The sequence below is a fragment of the Molothrus aeneus genome, chromosome 4 (genome assembly GCF_037042795.1).
Source record: "Molothrus aeneus isolate 106 chromosome 4, BPBGC_Maene_1.0, whole genome shotgun sequence".
Taxonomy (NCBI): Eukaryota; Metazoa; Chordata; class Aves; order Passeriformes; family Icteridae; genus Molothrus; species Molothrus aeneus.
Window position 1 is genome coordinate 4,126,122 of NC_089649.1, and position 23,244 is coordinate 4,149,365.

At 42.2% G+C, this 23,244-nt stretch overlaps 1 protein-coding gene across 1 annotated transcript; it reads left to right on the top strand.

Moving 5' to 3' along the window:
- The first annotated feature begins 541 nt into the window (after positions 1-541).
- Positions 542-23,046, top strand: MGARP (mitochondria localized glutamic acid rich protein). The gene is made up of 6 exons (XM_066549435.1): positions 542-704; positions 2,084-2,187; positions 3,242-3,344; positions 7,471-7,752; positions 19,621-19,669; positions 21,438-23,046. Exons 1-5 carry the CDS (start codon positions 620-622, stop codon positions 19,665-19,667), a joined length of 621 nt encoding a protein of 206 aa, XP_066405532.1. The 5' UTR covers positions 542-619; the 3' UTR covers positions 19,668-19,669; positions 21,438-23,046.
- The last annotated feature ends 198 nt before the right edge of the window (positions 23,047-23,244 follow it).

Sequence of the window (23,244 nt, forward strand, 5' to 3'; positions counted from 1 at the left end):
ATGGCATTAGATGATCATTAGGGAAGCTCTGTACAGAGAAAGGAGGACAAACAGGGCTCGTGCCTAGCAATGTAGCTGGGACAAGGGGAGCTGCGCAGGTTTGACCTGGAGACACCCCCCTTCACTGTGGCAGTGGCCATGGTCCCAGAGCAGCGATTCACTTCAGGCATCTCACTGCCAGCACCGAGCGCCTTTGGCACCGTGCTTAACCCCGGTGCCCTTCGCCGCCGTCAATTTACTTCATTTCTTCTTTGATTTGTTTTTTTCTCTTGGAGAAATTCCTTTCTAAGTAAAACAGTAGTTGCTCCCTGTCTTCCCTCTCCTTGGTCCGTGCCATCCCTATGATCGCGGGGCAGTTGTTGCGCTTGCTTGCCGCGGGGCAGGTGGCTGTGGGCAGCCGCGGCCCTGGCCCGTGTGCGCTCCGCTTTGCCCTCCGGCCGCAGCCGGGGCTCCGCGCCGTGCCCGGGGCAGCGCCGGCCGGCAGCGGCGCCCAGGTGCGCGGGGCGGGGCTGCGGCTCGGCCCGCCCCCGCGGCACCCGAGGCGGGACCGGGCTCCGCCGCCGCATCCCCGCCGCCACGGGCAGCTGAGAGCCGGCTTCGAGCGCTCTGCTCCGCCACCATGTCCCTGTGCAGGGCCGCCTCGCAGGCGCTGGCCGCCCGCCTGAGCAGGGCTCCTGCTGCCGCCAGCCGCCTCCAGCAGCGTGGTACGCGGGGCCGGGCCGGGGAGCGGGCCCGGGGTGCCGGGACGGGGCGCCCTCCGGGTGGCGGCGGCGCGGGGGATGCGCCCAGGTCGCGGGCGGGGGCGACGCGGGGCCGGGACAGGTGCGACGGGGGCGGGCGGCAGCCGGGCACGGCTGCTCGGTCACCCTGGGCTCCGGCACTGCCCTCCGCCGGGCAGCCGAGCCGGGCCGGGAGCCCCTACCCCCGCCCCATGGCAAAGCGGTGGCCGCTGCTGCCTTCCCTTCCTTATAAAATAGCGAGGTCCATCCCCCCGGTGGAGCAGCCGGAGCGGCGGGGCCCCGGCAGCGAGCGGGAGCAGAGCCGGTGCGCCACAACCATGGCTTTTGGCGCATCAGGGGTTGTGTAACCACTGGCAAAAAAAACCTCTGCCAGCCGGGTTGGGCGATGGCAGCTTGCTGATCGCTGTCCTATAGCTGGCGGCCCCGGGGCGGAGGGTTAAGGACACACTGCTGCTGAACGAAAATATAAATGTATGCAAATCCATGAGGATGCCCGGCTATTGGAGTCTGAGAATTGTGTCATGAGGCAGATGATGCTAAACATAACCTAGCACACGATGGCAATGTTTTGACATTGCGATTGTTTTTGCAGCTGTCAATTGCAATGCTCAGAGCTATTTAATTTTTCATGAGCGCTTTTTCAATGAGACATTTCTCATCTGGGATCGAGTCACAAAACTCCGCAGAAAGCGTTGTTGACCAAGAGAGTTACGTGTGTTTTTCATGGTTCTCTTCTTGAGGTGTACAGATGAATCCAAGACTGTAATAAGAATCAGTTTATAACAAATGAATGGGTAGCACTGCTGTTACAGTTCATATGTATCGAGTCAGGTGAAAAACTCTGCAGTTCTGCCTCTCTGCTCTGTTGCCCAATTCGTGAGGTGAAGGGTATGGATCAAAGTGTCAGCAGTCTGAGAGTGAAAGAACATGAATTCAAATGAAAAAGCTTTTTAAGAGATTCCCTGTTATTATCCTGAAGAGAGAATTCATTACTTCTGCTGATCATAAGGAATCAGGACAGATAATTATTTTACCTAACTTAGGAGCTTTTCACATTCCTTTTTTTTTTTTGTAACATTCCTTAGTCTATATAGACTGTGCCCAGTACTGGGAAGCTGATGGTAGACAACATAGTTCACAGAAAAACACTTCTTAGGAAGAGCTCAGCCACGGAGCACCACACCCTGTGTTACTCAGTCATAGGATACATTAATATGCATCAACATCTGTTTTTATAACCTTTTTCAATCATCCTTTCCCATACAGAGTTCAGGTTCCATAATTCTTTTTTGTGATCGTATTTTAGCAGCACTTTACATCACTTTCCCTGATGGTTTTTGTAGCGCCTCCTCGGCAGATGTCATCTGGGAGTGTTCCTGGCTCTTCCAGAGACAGCATGATGATCTATCTCCTTGCTGGTGTTGCTGCTTTTGGTGGTTTATTTTATGTAAGTGTTTGGGGACGGAGCTGTTTGTGCTTTCTGAGCTGGCGTGGTGGAAGGTGTGTGATGGGTTAGAGTATGGTCAAGATGCAAACCATCAAAGAACGCAGATATCGTAGCTAAGTGCAGCCTAACTTAGAAATCAGCTTAGGAGGATTTAGTGAAGGTGAAAGCCTATTGCTTGCCTGGTTTACTGTTACTCTGAGAAGTAGTGCTGGGTCACTCCTGGTGGAAAGCATGTTTAAAACTATGTGAAATGAATGTGTCCAAAGATTGAGTGAGGCACCTGTCTCTAAGCCCTCGCCTTGTCTTGTCCACCAGAAACATGAGCAGTGTTTCAAAGGGGGCGAGGCAGATGTGAAATAAGCAATCTGCAGCTGCAAGGGGAAGATACGAGCCTTGTTAATTTGGGCACAAAAAAGGAAGATAACAGCATTAGTTACTTCAAGAAAGCATGTTAAAGTTTTGTAAGCATCTGGTTTTGTTAAGCTTTTCAGTAACCATTCTCCTCCCTGCTTCTAAATGTATCTGATTCTGTGCTTCACATCCCTAAATCCTCCGTTCTATAGCTCACCTCTGTCCCTCTCCCCCAAGATCTGAGATAGTGCCTAGCACACCCCAGAGACATACGTATTTCCCTGTCCCACAAAATAATCCTCTTGAATGGTAAGTAGCTATTCGTTCAAAATATCAAACGTGTATGATTGCATTTCTGGATGAATAACATAGTCTCTTCCTGTCACATTTTTGCCACATTACAAAAATAGAAATCTGAATGTAATTATCTTTTAAAATGCTGTTTTCAATTCCTGAAACCCTGCAGCACTTCAAAAGCTGCATGGTATACTGTATTTGCTTTCTAACAATGGAGAAATATGAAATACATAAATAGATTAGTTTAGCAGATTATTAATTTTTTTAACCTTGCTTTGGATAAATTTTATATACATTTTAAGATGGGCAGTAGCACTTGCTAAAATTCCTTCTCTCCCTCTTCCCTCTATGTGTTTGGTAAATTTGTAGGGATGTAGCTGTAAATTCAGGTATAATTCCCTTTCAGGCCTACAGAGTAGTCAGTTCGCCCCGCAGCAAGTTTGTTGAAAATACAAATATTCTTCCTGAGAGAGCCGAGGAGCAGAAAAGCAATCCTTGGTCAAGAAAGGGTGAGTTGAGCTGCTTTCTCTTGTTCCCTGGGTACATGAGGATTTGGAACAGATTTCTGTATTGTCTAATCAGGCTTTAGCACTGTCCACGTCCTTGTCTGAACTGTGTGAGTGGGACTGAAGGCAGGGCTGCTTGTACAGTATTGTTCTGCTACAAAGCTGCTGCTGCTGCACGGATTTTGGTCGTGGCCTTAACGTTCAGGCATTAATCTGGTCTTTGATCCACCTGTGGAGCCTCTTTGAATGGGAAGAGTTGATGTGTGAATACCATTAATTGTATAATGGCTGTTTGATTTACTGGAAGCTTAATGAAACTTGACTGAATACATAATGCTGTCAAAATCAATTTTGTTCTTTTGTTTTCAGTGGGGGGGAGAAGATAATATCTTTTCTTAGTCAACAGGTTGGCTTCAGGCCACATGCCATCAGGACATACAGTTCAATAGAGGAAAATAACCTACATAAAAAAATTAGCTTGCATCAATTTTTTGTCCTACAGCTTTGATTTTGTCTTTTCCAATTTGGGGTTAGATGAAATGCAGGCATTACCTAAATGTATAGCAAATCCTTACTTAGCTCTTCATGCTTGAATAATTAGACTGTGTTAGTTCAAATACTTGTAATGGAATGTTGTCCCTGTCTACATCAATTAGTGTTAATTGATGTTAAGTTCACATTAATGTAAAAGGTAGAACTTTGGCAAGCATGGCCTTGCTAGGAGAACAGTTAGGAAAATTTCTTAAGGATATTTAAATATTTTTTGGTTGTTATTTAAAAGAATTAAGCATTGAAGCCAGAGCACTTGAAGCTCTTCCTTTTTTTTTTATACTGTTGACTTCTAAGAACTGCTTTAATATATTTGCATGCACATAAAGAATACATTTGATTAAAGTATCAGGAGTTTAAATTTTGCCTTCAGTGTGAGAGCATGGTTTAAATTGTCTGCCTCTATAATTATTCCTTTAGAGGTTGTTAGCCTTGAACTTCTACAACACATGCTTTAGTTTCAGAACATTAAAACTACAGACCTTAAGATTTAAAGTAGTAAAATATCTTAATTTCCAAAAAAGAAAGCAGTTTAGTTTTAAAACTCAATTGTTTAAATAAATGCTGAGAATTCAGCCACAATTTGCAATCGTTCCTTGTCCCTAAAATAGAAAATGTAATGAGGACCAGAGCAGATCTCTCCAGGGACCTGGTGTCCTGCTGTTCAGGACACAAGTGAGGATTACCCTCATTACGTTCTGACTGCCACAGTGGGAGAATGGGGGAGCATTAAGCACACCTTCCCACATATTCCCAGTGATGTCTCTTTTCTCCTAAGGTGCACTGCTGCAAGGTACTGAGTTTTGGCCCTGGCCTCTCCACATGCTGGAGTGAAATACCCACAGCACTGAGTGCTCAGCAGCTGATCTTGGGTACTCTGCAGACATCCCATCACCTGCTGCTTAATAAGTCACATAAATGTCACAACCAGTGGCAGATGATTGCTGCCTCCCTTTTTATTGATAGTAAGAAGTCCAAAATGTTTCTAAGGCCATTCAGTGAATACAGTTGAAACTTGTTTCCTGTATTATTTTCAATATTTGACTTCTGAATAAATGCTCAACCCAGAGTTTTTAGTTGGACTTCTGAGTAGTTCATTCCAATTCACAGTACAAAACCAGGGTTGAATCAGCTCCTTTTTTAAACCCTTCTTCATTCCCAGCTGTGTACACCCAAGAGAACAGAACATAAAGAATGAGCATCAGTTCTGTTCTTACTTTTCCTACGGAATCCTCTGTGTGCATTCTCAAAAGAGTTAACACCCCTCTTCCTGCCCTTTTTCTCCTGTTCCCTGCATAGCCATATTTGTGTGTTTATCTTGTCACAGAGTGTTGGAATAGGATTGCTTTTCCCACAAGTGCCATTGCAGTTTCTTGCCCTGTGCATTCTTTAGAACCAGTCCCTATACTTTTTACCAGTAAGCATTGCTGATGAGAGCATTTAAAAATTCTGTTCTCAAAGTATCCTGATACTTTTTTAGGAGCACATTAAATCAAGCTTAAAATAAGCTCTAAAGCAGAGCTGGTAACCCTATCAAGTGATGGATAGAAAAGCAGTATGCCAAGCAGCATGTTCATGGCATATTTGCTGCCTCTGGTGAAAGAACTTCCTAGGTGGAAGAACTTAATGCTAGAGAGCAGCTGATCAGAGATTTCTTTGATAGGATTTTTGTGATTTCTCATGTGGGAGAAAATTCTCCCCTTATGCCCGAACCCAAAATGTCTGTTACAGAGAACTGTACAAAGCAAACAAGTCTGTCAAAACAAGAGAAAGACTCATACTAGGGTTCTTTGTTTATTAGAGGGTCGAATTTATTAATATTTAATTATTATTTAATGAATGATAACAAACATTTAGAAAGAGATCTGATAGCAAATTTTCTGTGGCTCGTTTTAACTGAAAGCTACTCTCAAATTAGGGAGGGATTTAAAAAGCCCCTGGAAGAGGCCTGGCTCAAAGTAGCAGTAGAAAATCTGGGACATCATTTCAAATGTAAAATGATGTTTGGCTTGCAGGATTTTCTCCTTGCTTATTTAGTGAGTGAGTTTTGTCTTCCGTTTGTTGTTTGTGTCCTTTAAGATTGTTCCTGATTTCTTTCTTTTTTAGCTATGACTTTTCTTTTTAACTTGTTGTAAGCTGATTCAATCTTTCTAATCTGTACTCTGCTTTCACACTTTCCAGACTTTCTAATGTATGCTCTGCTTTTACACTTTCCAGACACAAGGGAAATCTCTTTGCAAACCTGAGGAAGTTAAATACAAAGGACAATCGTGTACCATTGAGTACACTGCAGCCTACCTTGGGATGACTTTGTACCTTCTATTGTAAAACTCCTTTTGTGTGAGACTTTTAAAGAGCTACCTATGTTTGCAAGGCCAAACCATATTGAGCTTATTACTGAATCTGCTTTGTAGGAGGCAGTTCTGAGATGGAGAAGCTGGCTGCTCTGAGTGAATGCACTCTATATTTGACCGTCCAATAAAGTGTACTGAATGCTGATCTTGGCTGTTAGCCTGTTCTTTGTGTAATGAATTAAGGGGGTTTTTAAAACAATGTTTCCTTAAAGGGACATGGTCAGGTTGCATAATGCAAAGTTTTGATATTTACCGAGCAATGAATGGACTTGTCTTGAAACCTGAACACCAAATTATAGGCTTTCACTGGCATAGAAATGAAACTGATCTGTTTGGTTTTTAAACAGATACAAAAGAATCCAACAAACTCTGACTATGTCTCTTTAAGCTCTTTTGTTTCAATTCTCACATGGTTTACACTTGGTTACAAACTTATTTCCAGTTCTATTTTTTTTTTTTTTTTGCATGGTGAGTTGGTTCTAGTGGTGAACTTGTGATGAACAGTTGGTGTATAACTTTTCCTTTGTGAATTTGATGTCAGTGCATGTCTGCATGGTGGTTTAGCATCCCTGTTGCTTTGTGCTGTTAGTTTTTCATGACTTGTCTCAGCTGAATTTGAAGTGATGCATGACTGGAAAACACTGTTTTTCAGGTTCTAAGGAGTTGGACCCATAGTGGTGTAAACAAGTCTTTAAAAGGGAGTTGTGAGTTGTAAAAAGAAAATAGTCAGTCATAAGTGGCCATATATCTAAAAAAGTGAGCTCTGACCACTGGAAATTAGCAAGTTATTTTCTTACCTATGTAAGACCAAATGTCTTGTTCCCCACGTGGTAATTCCACAGAGCCATGCTCCCTCTGGCACCTGTGTGCGTACCATCACTGGCCCTTCAGCAGAGGGCTTGGAAGCAACACTTGACACTGTCCTTTTTATCCTTCACTGCACCCCCAACACCTGCTTTAAGCCACAGCTGCTTTTCTTACCACACTGAAATGTGTAATGGAATCAGTAATTAAGAATATGGTTTCCTCATCTTATAAACATAGTTTTTTTATGCCACATTAGACAATATGGGGGATTAATTATTGATCTTTTTGTCAATTCTGATCCCAAATCTTAGCTTTCCACTTCAAATTTAAATGAGGATGATGATGATAAAAAGTATTTGGTGAATTTTTTGTTGCATGCATATATTTTACTCTCTTTACTGTATTGAATAAATCCTTAGAAGGTGATGCAGAAGAGGTGGAGGAAGTCACTGGAGCAGAGAAGACCACAGAGGAAGCTGAGGCAGCAGCTGCTGTGGAACCTGCAGCACAGGAGGAGAGTGCTGGACCCACAGCACAGGAGGAGACTGCTGGGGTACCCCCAGGAGCTGGAGGGGAGGATGACTTACTGCCTCCAGAGGAATCCCATGCTACGGAGGAAGCACAGCAGGAAGCTGCTGCTAATTCAGAAGCTGATGCTAATTTGGAACTTGCTGATAATTCAGAAGCTGCTGCAGTTCAAGGTTAATTTATGAATGTAGTTTTTGAGTGTGTGTGTGTTGTGGGTTCTGAATATGTCTGAATATGTCTAAAACACAGATCAAACTGAGATTAAAAATATTTTGACTGCTAATCCATGGGCGTTTATCACAGTACCATCAAAGGCATTAGCAGATTTGGAATGATTCTCACTTTTTTCTTGGTGACTCCAGTGAGGAATGGATGCATCTTAATTGCCTTTTTAACAAACTTGAGAGATAGTGCAGCACTTCTAGTTGCTGAGTTTTATGAAAGGTTTGTGTATGAATGCGATTTTAATTCAAATGTGATTAGTTCCTGTGCTTGTCTCTGAAACCATCTATTACAAATAACATTTTAAAACAGTACTTAGTCTGATCTGCTGTAATACAGTTTATAGAAAGTAGAAGTGAGTACCTTGGCTGTGATTATTACTGCTTACATATAGAAATATTTATAAGGTAGAAGTTAAAATACCTAGAGCCCTGAAAATTTCCATTTCTATGGAATATGTAGACCACTTCATTTTGAAAGGAAGTAGTCTGTTTTATGTTAAATTTGGTGAATTAGAGCCATTAAGAGATATGTTTAAAAATGTATTGCAGCATTTCTTGCTCTAGAGAGCAAATGCAGAATTTCCCTTTCATTTCCTAAGCACTTGCTTGTGTCTGGAGGTGGTTGTGTATTCCTTTGACAGTGCTTATCTATGAATAACTGTCCATTGTTGGATAAGGTAGGATCTTCTGTATGGTAAATACTTCTGCCATTTTATTGAAGAGGCTCTTCCCTGAGAAAGGGAAGCTGGGATCTTCCCTGTGAAACATGGTGCATAGATTGATTAGATATTAGGCATAAAGTATTTCTTGTGAGGGTAGTGAGGCATTGGAACCGTTTCCCAGAGCAGCTGTGGATGCCCCACTCTTGGAAGTGCTCAAGGCCAGGTTGCATGGGGCTCTGAAGAACCTGGTTTAGTGGAAGGTGTCCCTGCCCATGGCAGATGGTTGGAATGAGATTTCATTTAAGGTCCTTTCCAACCCAAATCACTCTGTGGTGATTCTGTGATTAGGTCTGAGGATCTCATTCTGGACATGTTGATGCCATGTACTTCGTGATCACTATTTGATAAGAAGAAATATGCCTTGTAATTGTTAGTTCCTGCTGGTATTTCCTGGAAGTGGAGCAGCTCTTTAGAAATTACTGATTTCTAAGATCTAGTCCAGACTTGTGTTATGCTGCAAGTTGTTAGGGAGCCTGAGGGTCATCCCAGGTGCCTCCTACCAAACCTTGCTGCGGTGGTTTTTCTTGGCTGGGTGGTAAAGCCAGCAGAAACAAAGCTTTGGGATGTAAAATGGTCAAGAAGTTGAAGCCAAGGGGCGCTCTCCTTGCCTGATCTCTTGGGTGCTCCTGGGATGTTAGAGCTTACTCCTGAGCCCAGCCGTCCTGTGCCATGGAGCCCAGTGCACATGGCTGTGAGCAGCTGCTGGTGACGGGTGTGACCGGGTGAGCTCCCCATGGTTCACACCAGGTGACCCCCGTGTGACCCAGGTCCTGGCCCGGGAGGCTGGACAGGCTCCTGCTCCAGGTCAGCTCAGCACTCCCTGCTCCCTGGCCCAGCTCCCCTCACCCTGCTCCTGCCTGCAGGAGGGCAGCAGCGCCCCCAGGGCAGCTCTTCCCCGAGTTCCTGCCCATGGAAGGGAGGCCACCAGCAGCTCATGGCCTGACACACCGGCCCAAACCAGCATCCCTTTCCTCTAAGCTGCATTAGAACAAGGTTCCATTGGCATCATGCTCACAACAAGGTGAGGGTTTGTTTCGAAAGGTCTCTGCTTTCTCTCTGCCACTCAGTTCAGTGTCTACTTGCAGCCAACAGCTATTGGGCTTAAAAAAATTCTGATGAAAGTCCTTCTGGATGTAACTTTCAGTTTTGGACTTAACCATCTTTATCATTCATGTTATCTCCATTTAGAGGGACAAAGTAGCATAGCTCTACTTGTACTGAGGTAGAGAAGATTTTTCTTTCAGAACTTTGGAAAAAAGTATATATTTAAGTAACTTGAACTAGTTTTGTTGGCAACTTGGTGTTACTTCTACAGATGAAGGTGTAAGTATTTTTATTGTTACCAGTGAACCTCTGCTTTTTCAAATGCCTTTGTCTCTTCTAATCTATAAAGCTTTTAATCCATAAAGCTTTCTCTAATGTTTGGAGGTGCAAGCTGTGAAGGGATGCTTGTCTCCAGCTCCTGTATACAGAACATGTAAATGTATCATTTTACATGGATGTGCAGAAAACCCCCCACCTAAACCAGAACAGATACCAAACAAACAAACAAACAAACGAAAAACCAACCCAACCTTGGAGGCGGATGCTTAATACTGAAGCAGGATCATTTCCATTTCAGACAGCTAACAATGGTACCTGCCTGGAATGTTCTCCTTGCCTCAAGTTAAGCAATTTACAATCCACAATCCAATCTGGAGTTCTATGAAATACTGTTACCAGAATAAGTACTGAACTATGTTACTATGTTCCCAAGGTTTTAACTTCCTCTAAATTCTAATTCTCTCTACCTTTTTATTGCTTGAGCTGTCACTCTTGGTTACTGGTTGAATTCCTGTTGTTCTCCTTTCACAGTGCAGTCTGTGTGTGGGACCATAAATTAATTTTTTCTTCAGACAAATCAAATGCTGTAAAATTCACCGATTGGCCAAGTGCTATTTGGATTAGGGATCTGTGACTTCTGGTGTTTGGGTTGCCACCATAAATTCTTCTCCAACTCTGGTATTGAGGCTTGAGGTTTTGGCATTATCAACTGAAATAAGAGAAGCAATTAGCCCCAAACTGTGCTTTTCCAGACTTCTTCCTGACTTCTCTAACAGGTTTTTTTTTTATTCTTTCAAGTATTGAAGGGCATGGTCTGTGTTTGTTATTCCCAAGGCCATTTGAGTGAGTGCCTGGGTTTGGGAGGATTAGTGTGTGAATGTGCCAGTGTTTTCCATGCTGAGCTCCAAACACACTGCCATGGCAGCTGTCTGCAGCCTAGAGAAACAACTGGAGGCTGCTCTGCACAGGAGCTGCTGCTCTCGGGACAGGACTTGTGCTGAGCCCATCATACAGTGATGCCAGGCACACAAAAGCACCCGATACAGTCAGTGCTCCCAAATTCTGGGTGTGCCGACACTGTTAGTACTTAGAAAATTACTGAGAAAATTAGAAAATTAGAAAATTAGAAAAAAAAAATTAGAAAAAAATTAGAAAAAAATTAGAAAAAAAATTAGAAAAAAATTAGAAAATTACCACCTCAGGGTGGTTTGCAATTGCTCATAACTATTCAGAGGCTTTCAGAATGATGTTGCTCAGTAGAACAGGCACACCATTCTAGCCATCTGTTTGTGTGAGGTGGAGGAATGAGGGCTTTTTACTGATTGTGATAGGCTGATCTAACTAAATTAGGACCTAAGAAGTTGAATTATGTAAATATTATCATATGGGGGAAGCATCTCTATCTGGAACTTGTGTTGGGTAGTTCTGTTTCACATTCATCACTTTCTTTTATCTGTCTCTTGGACTGCTGCACTTATCTGATTGCCATTCATTGGCCACTAGTCTCTTCTTCTTCCTCCTGATTTTCCTTCATAAAACTGAGTTTTAGATGAGTCATCATAACATAACTGGAAAATCTCTGTTGGAAGAAAGTGAGCAATATTTAGAAAAAAAAATTCTGTAAAAGCTGTGAGCATTGAAGAGCTCACAAGAGTTAAGAGTTGAAGACCCCAGCCAGTCCATGGAGAGTCTGTTCAGTTTTGATCAGCTTAGCCAAAAAGAATCTTACAGTGTGCACTGGGCTGGGGAGGAAGATTTTGGTAAAATGGAAAAACCCCTTGAAGTTCCCAGCTGAGTGCAAAGAAATAAGTGGGAGAGAAGTGCCTAAAATAACTGTCTTCCTATTTGCCTGTTCTAGAACAAGGGGGCAAGTGGCTCCTCAAAAATGGTGGAAGGACATGCAGTGAATAATAATGCCTAAATGAATGTCACTATTAATGAGAAAATAGATGTACTGCTTTTACTAGTATTCATAGCTCATTGTCAAGACTTTAAAAAAACTCTTAAAATAACTGTATGTATTTAAATTGGAAAGCATCAACTCACTTTTTACAACAAAATCTATTAGCATTTAATTTACTGGACATAGTATCACCTGTGTTTGAAATTTTCCTGCAAATACAACAATCACAGGCATACTGTTGGTCTCCTCATTTAGAGAAAAGATGGCAACGGGGACTCCTTGCTGTTTTCCCATGGTGGCAGTTCAAACCAGAATGGCAACGATGGGGATTTTGAAGTTAATTTTTGGGCAATGTTTCCTGTAGCAGAGAAAAACATCCTTTGCAAACAACAACTTGGCTCCTTTAAAAACTGTGGATAAAGTGGATAAAACTTGGTGCAGTACTTTGTATGAGGAATGTTCAAGAAAATGTCTTGATTAGAAGTGTTTTTAGAATTCCCAAAGGGTTTAATACATGAAATTATTAGGGTGTTTTTCATACACATGGTTTATGTTAACTTATGCTAGTTTTCCGTGTGATCCATTCCAATCAGTAACTAAAGATTGTTCAGTGTTTAAAACAAACAAACAAACAAACAAGCAATGTGAGTTGCTTCTCATTGCTACAATTCCATGCTACAGAAGATAAACCAATATTCCTGAAATTTGTGAGGTATTATAAACTATTCTGGATTAATGTGACACGCACTGTTATGCTTCTATTGTGACCATAATAGGCATCTCTGAATCTTTTTCTAATCATCAACTGCAGAGTAAACCCTCCTCAAGGGAATCTTCTGGTCATTAGTAGGAACTAATGAGGCTTTTCTTGGGAACTGGTGACCTACATCAGACACAAACAACCTGAGATGTGCTTGGCTCATTGAACACGTTTCTCTTTCTCTATGGAGTGGTGACAATTTTTCTTCTTCACAATGCCATGGTTTAGGCCCTCAGCTGGACCTCATGATCTTTATCTGGATTGCTTGGGGATGGTTTGCAAAAAGGAGAATATGTCATATTTGTGTGGTGGCAGGTTTATTAGACAGCCCAGCTTTCCTTTGCTCATCAGTTTCCCAAAGACCTTGGGCTCTGAGCCTTTGGTTTGTGTTCATCCTGTGCAATAGCTGGAATGCCAGAGGGACTAAACTCCTGATGCCCGTGGGCTGTCATCACCACCTCAGGGTTTGGAACAATTTACCTTTCCATTTCCCCTCAGGCTGATGGAACCAAAATTTGTGAAGTTCCTCTTAAAGGGAATGACAGCTTCTTGCTGCTACTGCTGTGCTCTCCCCTGGATTAGATCTGAGTGAGCCAAGTACCCCTGCTTCCTGTGCTCTGTTTTGCAAGTCTTCTCAAATTCTTGAATTACTTTTCCAACGTGACAGAATCTGACTCTTTAAAAGTCAATTCTACTTCACTGCCAGTTTTCCATTAGCAGGTCTTTAAACTATTAAAATGAACCAGGAATATTCTGCTCTGCTTATCTTAACATTTCAGGGGGCATCCTGAGACCTTCAATGTACCTGACTGAGGAAGCTTTCTGTAAACAAAAGCATCACATTCTAATGTAAGATGGTCCCTAAAAGACTGTAAATTAAAGACTGCTTCTAATTTCACAATTAAATTTGACTTTCCCCCTTCTCCCTGCCCACCTTTGGAATTAGTGTGTGACATTGGATATGTTGCAGGCAGCTTGAGTTATCAAAGCCTTGTTTTGCACTCCAGCTTTGGTTTGCGTGCTCCAGGTGGATTCCATTTGTATGATGCTGGCTAACTTGTGTTATTTTAGCTTTATAAAACCAAATTGTTCTCCAAAGAATATTTTTAAAGTAATTGAACCTGGTGTTTGGCATTACAGATCCCAGCCTCATCTTGACTGCCTAGAAAAAAAATTCATCATATGAAGGATACTGCTTCAAGTAAAGTGATTCACTCAGAAAAGTGTATTTTTAAATATCTTTAAAAATTGCAGGATACCAGTGCCTCTTTAATTTTTTGTTGTTGTTGTTTCTAAATGGAAAGATCACTTTTAAATGAATCAAAGAATTAGGATTAGAATCAAAATATGTTAGCTTTAAATGAGTTGGTAAGGAAATGCAAAACTGAGGGAAGAAATACAGGCTGAACTCCTGAGCAGGCTGGGTTATCTTGTATAACCTCATTTTAAAACTTCTGTCCTTCTGGAAGGAGTCCCCACCTCCCCCCAGGCAAGGAAAAGACTGAATACAGCTTTCATTTGAAAATCTGGAACAGCTATCTTCTTATTCTCTATTGTAAATCAGGAAAACGTACTTAGAAAACCACTTAAAAATGCAAGGTAGAAGTTTAAAATCCAGTAAGATTAAAAAAATAATATACAAATCAGTTTGTATCTCTTCCTTGTTTCAAGGTCATCTTATACCATGTTTTCTGCTAGATTGTAGGACATGACTGCCATTGTAAGCTGGCCAAATTTTGCACTAGGGCTTTACATCCCAGACAGAACTCCAGGCTGTTTCTGCATAAAAACTGCCCCAGGAAAGCTGGAAAGCTTGTTTTCAAAGCTTGAAGGCTTCTGGGGAAGAGGCTGTGCGAGCAGTAGGATCTGGGTTCTGGAAGCCAGTGCACTTGCATGGGGTTTCCTTTATTATTAGCAGGAGAAAGTCAGCCTGGGCGCGTTATTTTTTATTATCAGCTGCAGCAGGGATGAGTCAGTCACACAGGGCACACAAGTCCCTGCTTATCTTGTCACTCTGTTCTGCTGAGCTCACAAATATTCACACAGTTCAAAGTGACCATCATGAGCATGCAGAATCCCTCTGCATTTGGGCTGTTTTCTGCTCTAACTTCACAGAAGTGTATAGCTCTGCACTCACTCTCTGGGCTGCAAGTTCAGAGCTTGTAAAAATTGTCCTTAAAGACTGCAGGAATTACTGCTTTACAGAGGAGGCAGGTTTTGGTGGGTTTTCTTTCACTGAATTGATAGGGATAGTTTTCTAAAAATGACATTTCTAGGTGAAATGTTGGATATTGTGCTAATAAGCTACTGGAGCTTCCTGAATCTGATGCCTTATTAAAACAACAACAACAACAACAACAAGAACAACAACAAAACAAACAAACAAAAAAACCCCACAAGACCCAAAAAACCCCAATTAAATGCAAGCTTTCAGAACAGATCCACAATTTTCTTTTGTCTGTAAAATCAATTTCCTGTTCTGTATTTGTTCAACTCAAGCCAGATATGTTTCCAGCACACAAGTGGTTTGATATTGCATTAGGTGGAAGTGTAATGTTGCCCAGCCACGTTCTGTTCCTGCGGGTGCAATTTGGGAGGCTGCATTTCTTCTCCAAATGGTTATCTCCTAAAGCAGAGGAGCTAAGGGCTGCCTGCGAGTGCCTGCAGCCCCCCTGGGCAGGAGCAGGACATGTTTGGGTTGGGATTCCTTGTGAGACATCAGCAATGGGCACTGCACAGATGTTCTGCACTGCTGGTTGTGCAGTGTGTGTGTCTTGTGGCTCTGCCTAACCTTGGGCATGCTTGCCCTCAGAATCCCTGCTGTGTCCAAATCCTGAGTGCTTTGGCACCAGCTGTTGATGCAACACGCACAGTCCCGTGGCTACAGTTAGCAAATGTGATCACTTTGATTCCTCTAAGGCTTTCGGTTCTTTTATATTGCCTTTTGTTGAAATCACAGCCAAGGTCCTAATTCAGACCTGGAAGTGTATGGTATGCCTAAATGCTTGACAAAATTGAAGAAAGCTGTAGCCAGCAATACTGGGATGCGGCTACTTATCCCAGCAGAAAACTGAAAATTGACAAATAGCCAATGAAAAAGCTTAAGGGAAAGAAAATAAACTTTCAGAAAGAAAAAAAATATACACAGAGGGTGAGGTTTTTTGCTGCCAATATAACACCTTGTATGAAACTGTGAAGTAATCCTTCTGTACATGGTAGAGTAATATTCTGTATATTCTGTAGAGTAATAGACCCTGCTGGGATGGGGGGAGTCACAGCACACCAAACGAAGCAGGAAAATTGTGAAGCCATTTCACTCCAGAGCTTTTGATGAAGGATATGTGTGTGCAGGGGCAAGTTTCCCCCAGAGAATTAAGAAGGAGCCAAATGAGCCCCACTTTTGTGGATATGAAGGGAAACAAAATAATTCTTTGGCAGGCTTTAAATTGTATGGGTCAGGATGGAATTATCCCTTGACTGAGATCTATTTGGCAGGAATGCTGCGAGTGGGTATTTTGGTAAAGATGTCAAGGAGCTCGAGTGGCATTGTTCTATAAGGATAATACAGCAGCTGGGCATTCAATGGAAAGCATAACATTAAACACCATGTGTCCTCATTGCAGAGAAGCAGTTGCACAATTCAGATTGTTTTGTTCACTTACAGCCTGTGGAAATTGTAAGAAATCTGGCATAAACAGACAAAATGGATCATAATCATCACTGCATGAAAAAATGCAGGGACTTCGGGTTTTCAAACTAATCATCATTCAGGAAATAACACAGAACCAAGTGAAGATGCTGTAACTTCTCTACAAATATTTTGAAAAAAATAAAGAAGCCTAATATTTTAGTATTTGAACTAACAAAAGTTAGGAGTGATTTTAGTTACATCCGTTATTTGCTGCAGAGTTCATGAAAGGCTTATTAACAATGATTTAACAGACAGAAAATCCTTCATCCAAGGATTATGGAAAATGAGTCACCATTGTACCAGGCAGAGATTAAAGTATCTTGTATGAAATAGGGTGTTACTGCAGGATTTTACATGGAGCAATTGCAAGAGATTAAACTGGATTGAAAAAATATGAAATGCATGCAGATTAAAAAACAAAAGATAGACGGTGTGAATAGCACTGGGAAACAGGGCAACACAAAGGAGAAATGCCCAAATTCTGTCACGCTTTGTGCCACCAGCTCATCAGTGAGGCCTCGGGCGGTCTGTCTGATGTTCCTCGTGCAGAAGGACCCCGCGGGACAGCCCCACATCTGAGATGGGCAGGGGGTTCATTCTCAGCCTGCCGGGGCATCGTTCACCTGGCTTTGCCCTGGGATGGCAGCAGTTCCCTTGGACAGAGAAAGATGTGCTGGCCTTGGAATGGAACGCAGAGCGTTTGTTCCAGGACGTGTCCAAAGCACCCAGAAACAGGCCGAGATTGGTGCTGGTGTCAGGTGAACGCTCAGGGCAGCCATTGGGAGGCCAGAGCCTGCTCCCTAATGCAAAACACTAGAGGACACTTGGACAGTATGCAGTATGGCAAAGGGCAAAGATGATCCTCACCAGGCAGGCTGAGACTTTGCTGGCGACAAGGCCTGAAGGAGAGTGACCCAGTGCGAGCTGCCGTGAGCGTGGACACTGGCACCAGCAGCTGCTGCCACGGTTCTCCCCCTAAACACCTGTGGCACCTGGAAGGGGGCTCCAGTCACACTGCTCAAGGAACGGATGGCACAGCCACTCCAGTACAAGATGTGTGCCCTAACCGAGGGCAATTCTGTACATGGACATACTGCACCCATTCTACAGACACAGGTATCCAAAATGCAATGCCTGCCACAAGAGCCTTTGTGTTTTAGGCTGTGACAGCTACTCCACAGAGACATGGATGAACACCTTGGAAGGAATCCCTATTTTTTGCATTAGATTGCCTTTCTGATTGCCATAAAGAATAGTTCAGACCAGAGACAATTTTTTCAGTACAAGTGGTTAATGTTTGGTTTTAAGGCAGGCATTCATGTAGAAGACAAATAAACACAATTCTCATCCAAAGGAAATGAGGTTTTGTTAAAAAGCAGAAAAGACCATGGTGCTCCCTCTAGTCGCCTACTGATCTACTCTTCTTAGTGCAAAAGAAATTAGAATACTCACAAAGAAAAAAAAATTAAATACTATCAGCCAGAGAAAGAACTTTTGGTAATATAAGCTGAATGTTTCATGTTACAAACTGAAACCTAGCAGCTTGTTACCATAGCGAATATATGGCATTACATCAAGTATTGCTTGCTGTAAAATATCCAAAGTTCCACATTTCAAATGTGCTATTTCTATTGCATGGCTTTTCCCTGTAAAGGCAAAAGTGCCAATTCCTGAGCATTTCTTTTCCTGTTGCTTCTTCAAAATCCAGAAAGCATTCTGCAAAGTAAAGTGAAATAATTGATGTTCAGAATATGCTGTATTTAACTAGCTGTAAGGTGATATTTGGGGGAATATATGGGATGCTAGCTCTATAAAACTCCTATTTGCTGCATTTATTGAGCTCCTAAAGAAGCTGTTTACTTACTGTGTTTAATGGACATGGTGCTTGGTGTAGGATGAAACAAGACAGAGACAAACCTCCGATGGAGCAGTTAAAGCGTGTGATGATGGAGACCTCTGACAGGAAGAAGAACAGGACACGAGAGAATTTACTCCAGTAAAATTTAACATGCAGCTGCTGGGTGATGGGTTCTCTCTATAGAGACTGCCTACTAGTAAATATTACCTGTTAGAGGCTTTTTATAGAGACAGACTGCTTTATGCTTAAAGGAGTACTGGAAAATGGCCAGTTGGCCACTGCAGCCTGAATTGCAGCCTGAATCCTCAGCCTGATGCTAGAATATTTTTACATTAAAACTACCCATGATGTCTTTCCAAGGGTATGTGGAGTGTAGATGTAATGTCCCATGAATTAGACAGAAATCAGAAAACAAAGCAACAGTATCTACAAGAGATAATTTATACATTAGAGAATATTTGCCTATGTCTATATACATGAAAAGAGTTCCAGTTTATAGGTTTCTGCTCCAGGGCTGGAAAGAGGCAGACTTTCCCTGGAATTCCAAAGTTTTATTTGCATGACAAAATTTAATCATCTGCTAGATCCTGCTGTGTTCAGCCACTTCAAGCATATATGCTGGGCAGGTACTTCATGCTTTGTGAGCCTTGGTTGCTCACCCTCATTTACGATTGTGAATGGAAAGAGAAGACAAGGACCTTTTAAGTAGTCTTGGGTGTTGCACCTTCTTCTGCCCACGAGGAAAACTTAGTGACAAGGAAGGAGTAGCCCCAGCAGCCCCAGAGATTTCTGGTACACACTCAGAGAGCCAGGACAACGATGCTGAGGAGCTGTGGTGAGCCTCAGGGGGTGCCAGAGTCCAGCTGGGTCTGAAGTGTTGGTGTCTGAAGTGCTGGCAGCTGTGTGCACTGAAGCAGCTGCAAGAGCATGCAGAACTCGAGTGATGCTGTGTGGCTGCCCGTGATGGCTGTGTTGGGCATCACAGCCTTAGCAGAAAATCCAATTGTCAAATTATCTGTGCTGCAGTAGAAGTAGGTTGCTAAATTTGGTCGTGGCAGTGTGGTGAGCTCAGCGCCCTGCTCAGTGAGTGGCTGGATGTGAACTTCATCAAAAACAAAAAATTCCCTTTGTGCTGCATATAACACATTTTATCAACATCTGTCTTGATTTGAAATACAGAATTTTCCTAAATTGCATTGGTGTAAAGAAAAATATAGTGCATGTGGTATGGATAAAGCTTGCAGTGCTTTGATGCAACTATAAACAATCTGATATTGCTTTTGAAGCTGAATGATGTAATTGAATGCAAAGAAAAATGTGTGTTAGAATCATCACTGTTGAGATATTAAGCAGGAGTTTAGAAGGTCTGGCCTCTAAACCCTTTTAAAATTAGAATTAAAAAGATAAAAAGAAAAATGCCCTCATACCTAGTATAGCTTTGTAAATTCTACCCCTTTAGTCCAAGGATATTTTGGACTAAGGGAACCAACTCAGTTGACTATTTGCCATTGAAGAAATAATTTCCAGTGTTTCTCATGGGTGTTCTGTCTCCATTTGCAGTTTCTGAGGAGGAGAAGACAGCTGAAGAAGTTGCTGAAGAGCCCTAAAGGTACACAGTACAATTGCAGCATGTGGTTTTCTGCTCTTCACCTATCTTTTGTTCTCACTTAGTGCCAGTTGCAGGATGTGGTAAATGGACATGGACTGTTATGGTGAATTTGTATTTCTGCTCTCAACAAAAAAATAACTTTATTGAAGTATTTCTTATTTTTTGGGAAGCACTGCCGACATCTTTAGGGGCTAGGGAGCAAATCCTATATAAATTGTCACAGTGTGTGTTTATTTATAGCTTTATCTTAGTCCCATGCAAACTGGATAAAGACCTGGGAGTTGTAGCTTTCTTCCAAGCAAAAAACATCCTTTGGATATTTGGTTTAAATTATATGTGGCTACTGGAGTTCTGGATTATTGTTCTATACAATAAAGCAGTAGTCCCCTGGACTTTTATTTTAAATAATTTTTTTCATTATTAGTCTCTTTGCACTTGCAATTTGTGCTAATGAAAAATTCTAAATATTCTTTGTATTTTGCTAGTGTCTTTCTCATGTGGCTTTATTTATTATTTTATTGTCAGAAAAGTTGCAAGCGTGTGCCTCTCAAGGTTTTTATTTTTGCTCAAATTGAAAGCTAAGAGTACCTGAGGGTACCACATCAGAAAACCAAATAACCAAGAAATTCTTTCTGCTCTGGAACACATAAATGCTGTGGTAAAGAGAAGGCAATTGAGTTAGGAATCTTTGTTTTTCCTTGTGAACATCTGACAAACCCTACAAATTGTTGCTGTTCCAGATTTTGATTTAGACAACAAATACCCTCTGTAGCCAACTCAATTAATGAAGGCAGGTCAGGTAACTGAAAAGGGTGGGGGTGGCAGGGAAGGCAAGCTGTAGGAAACATCTCTGCTGTAACAAATTGAAAATGGATGAAGAAATAGATTTATCTCCTACTACTGTACAGGTTCACTCAATTCTGCTTAAACTGCTTGGACTCCTTTTGACAAAAAGATTACTTTTTATGAGTGTAGCAACGCAAGTTTACAAAAGGGCCTCTCACTGAGTTTCAATTTGATCTTGTTGGCAGGGGGAAAATGATTGATGAAATATTTTACTATTTGGTGCTGGAAGATTACTGGTCATTTGACCAGTTTGCAAGTCTCAAACCACACTGCATTCCTAGTCAGGAAATAATTTTTTGGGGGTTTTGGGTTGGGTTTTTTTTGGGTTTTTTTTTTTGGTGTTTTGATTGTAAACAGTTTGGAGTATGAAGTTCAACTCTGACTTTGCATTAAAACACATCATACTTTTTAAGGAATTCAAGGCAAAGAAAATGAAATTAAAAGAATGTTGACGTGAGAATCAAATCACTATCTAGTTAACTTTAAAAAAAAAACCTGATTATTTGGTGAAGGGATAGAGGGAGTAGTAGTGGATTACATCCTCAGATAAAGCCCTAAACTGATGCTCAGAGCATGCCTGAGTCAAGATGTTCAGCCATTCTACTGAGTGTGGCTATTGGGCCCCTAGTGATGCTGCTGTGGAACTACTTGTGTCAGTAATCTCAGCACATACAACTGGTTTACCTTGGGCTTAAATTCAAGCCCGTAACTATTTGTAGAAGTCCAGCATGCAGGGGAATTCACTTATGCCTGAGCAATGTGGATGAACATGAACTCTGTACTCCATTAACTGTAACCTGCAGTCAAATTCACAGTGTGCTTTGAATGTTTGCAAAGAAAATCACCTGCTGAATGGTGTCTGTTGCTAAACACCATTTATTGTTGTTTCCTCTAAATCAGATTTTTTTTTCTTTTTCCCCAGTAAACAGTGTGGACACCTTTGGAAAGTTTAATGCAAATATTTGTGGCAATCGACCAGCTGATTCCTGTGTGAAACCTCATTTTCTCTTCCTTGAAGCCATAAAAGAAACTGTGCAGTTTGTCCTGGCACACATTGGTCGTTGTGGGCAGTATTCAGGGCTGCAAGAGATGCATTGTGCTGCCTAGAGAAACGCTTCTGTGACTGACACCTCTGCTGTAGAGAGTAGCATCCAGCCAAGCCACTCAGCATGTCCTAAATACATGTGCTAAGAGAAGCAGTGTGATGCCAGATGAGCTCCCTCTGTGTCATTGTCCTCCTGATGTGTACACTGATTTCTTACTTTTGGTCCAAACTGTTGTGCATAGTTATACGTTTGTAACATTCCGTGCTAAAATGCAAGCAAAAGGTTTTAAAATCAAGCCAAAATATTACAAAAGTACCTGCTAGCATTTTTTAATTAGATCACAGGGAAAATAACAACGTGTTTGCTCCTGAGTTTGGATTTGTGATTGTAAGCATAGGACATCTGGCTGCACATGACCTAATTTTCCCCCTGCATAAACATTCCAGATGCTCCCATTCCTTGCACAGTAACATCCAGGAGTAAACACTTTAAGGCTCCTGCTTTGGGAAGAAAACCTGTTTGCAAGCAGTAGCTATAGGTACTTGATAGCCTGGCCATCAAAATAGCACTGATGGGCATTGTCATCATGTATCAAAGTGGTGGCTGGCTCCTGCCTTGGGTGTGCTGGCTCTGCTCCTCCCACATCTCATGCAGCTTGCTGTGGTCTCTCTGTGCTGCCCTGTCTTGGCAGTGGCACGTAGTGGCAGTGTAACAACATAAAAGTTTGCTATAAACCTTCCAGCTGGCACAAACCACCAGCCCCTTAGGCCATGGCATACCCTGTCTGCCTGTCTCTAAGCGCTTGCACGCAGAGAGCAAAACCCCTGCGAAGGGCCATGCAGCAGGTGTTCAAATGGACAGGCATTCTTAGGGACTAAGAAAGAACTAAATAGCTAAATAACCTTGTTTTCTCAGCATTTGCTTCGTTAAAAAATACAATTATTGTGAATAACAGGTGTGGATGCCGCTGTGCTCCCAGCCCTCCACTGTGCTACGTGCATGAGTGTGCATCTGAGAGCCCATTGCAGCCATCACAGAACGGCAATGGCTCCAAACCACAGCCAAATAAGGTATATTATGTACTATTTGTATAGAAAGCGTGTTTCATAAGGCCTGTCTGGCTCTTCTCTTCAAGTACAAGTTTGGAAAATGTTGAAAGAGAAGCAACAGCATCCTCCTGCACACGGCACAAAGCAACCCGTGCTCCTTCCCCCACCATAAAGCAAATTACAATAGTGTTCCACCAAAGATATAGCCTGTTCCTCCTGGACCTGCTTAGGGGTAACTGGAATAATGCAGAGGCAAAGGAGGCTCCCGAGCTTCAAGGAGACAAACCACAGCCTTCTGCTTAAAGGGTAAAGCCTCTGTGATTGAAAGCAATCTCTGTAGACCAAGCTGCTGGAATAAAAATCTTAGACTGATATTTTGTTGGACAAGAGTCTATATTTGTCTTGTAGATTAAAAATGCTGTGATGGATGTATGCACTTAAATGTTCTATTTCTTCATTTTCACTAATTCCTAGTAAAAGAAGCTATTTTACCTGGATCTAACAGTAGGGTTTCTGATATGGTAAGCTTTTCTGAATGGCTCTTTATCTCTGGAACTGCTCTGGTCCATGGCAAAGAATGTTAGCCCTCTGAACAGCTGCCTGAATGACTGATCACAAACTATGGTTTCCAAAG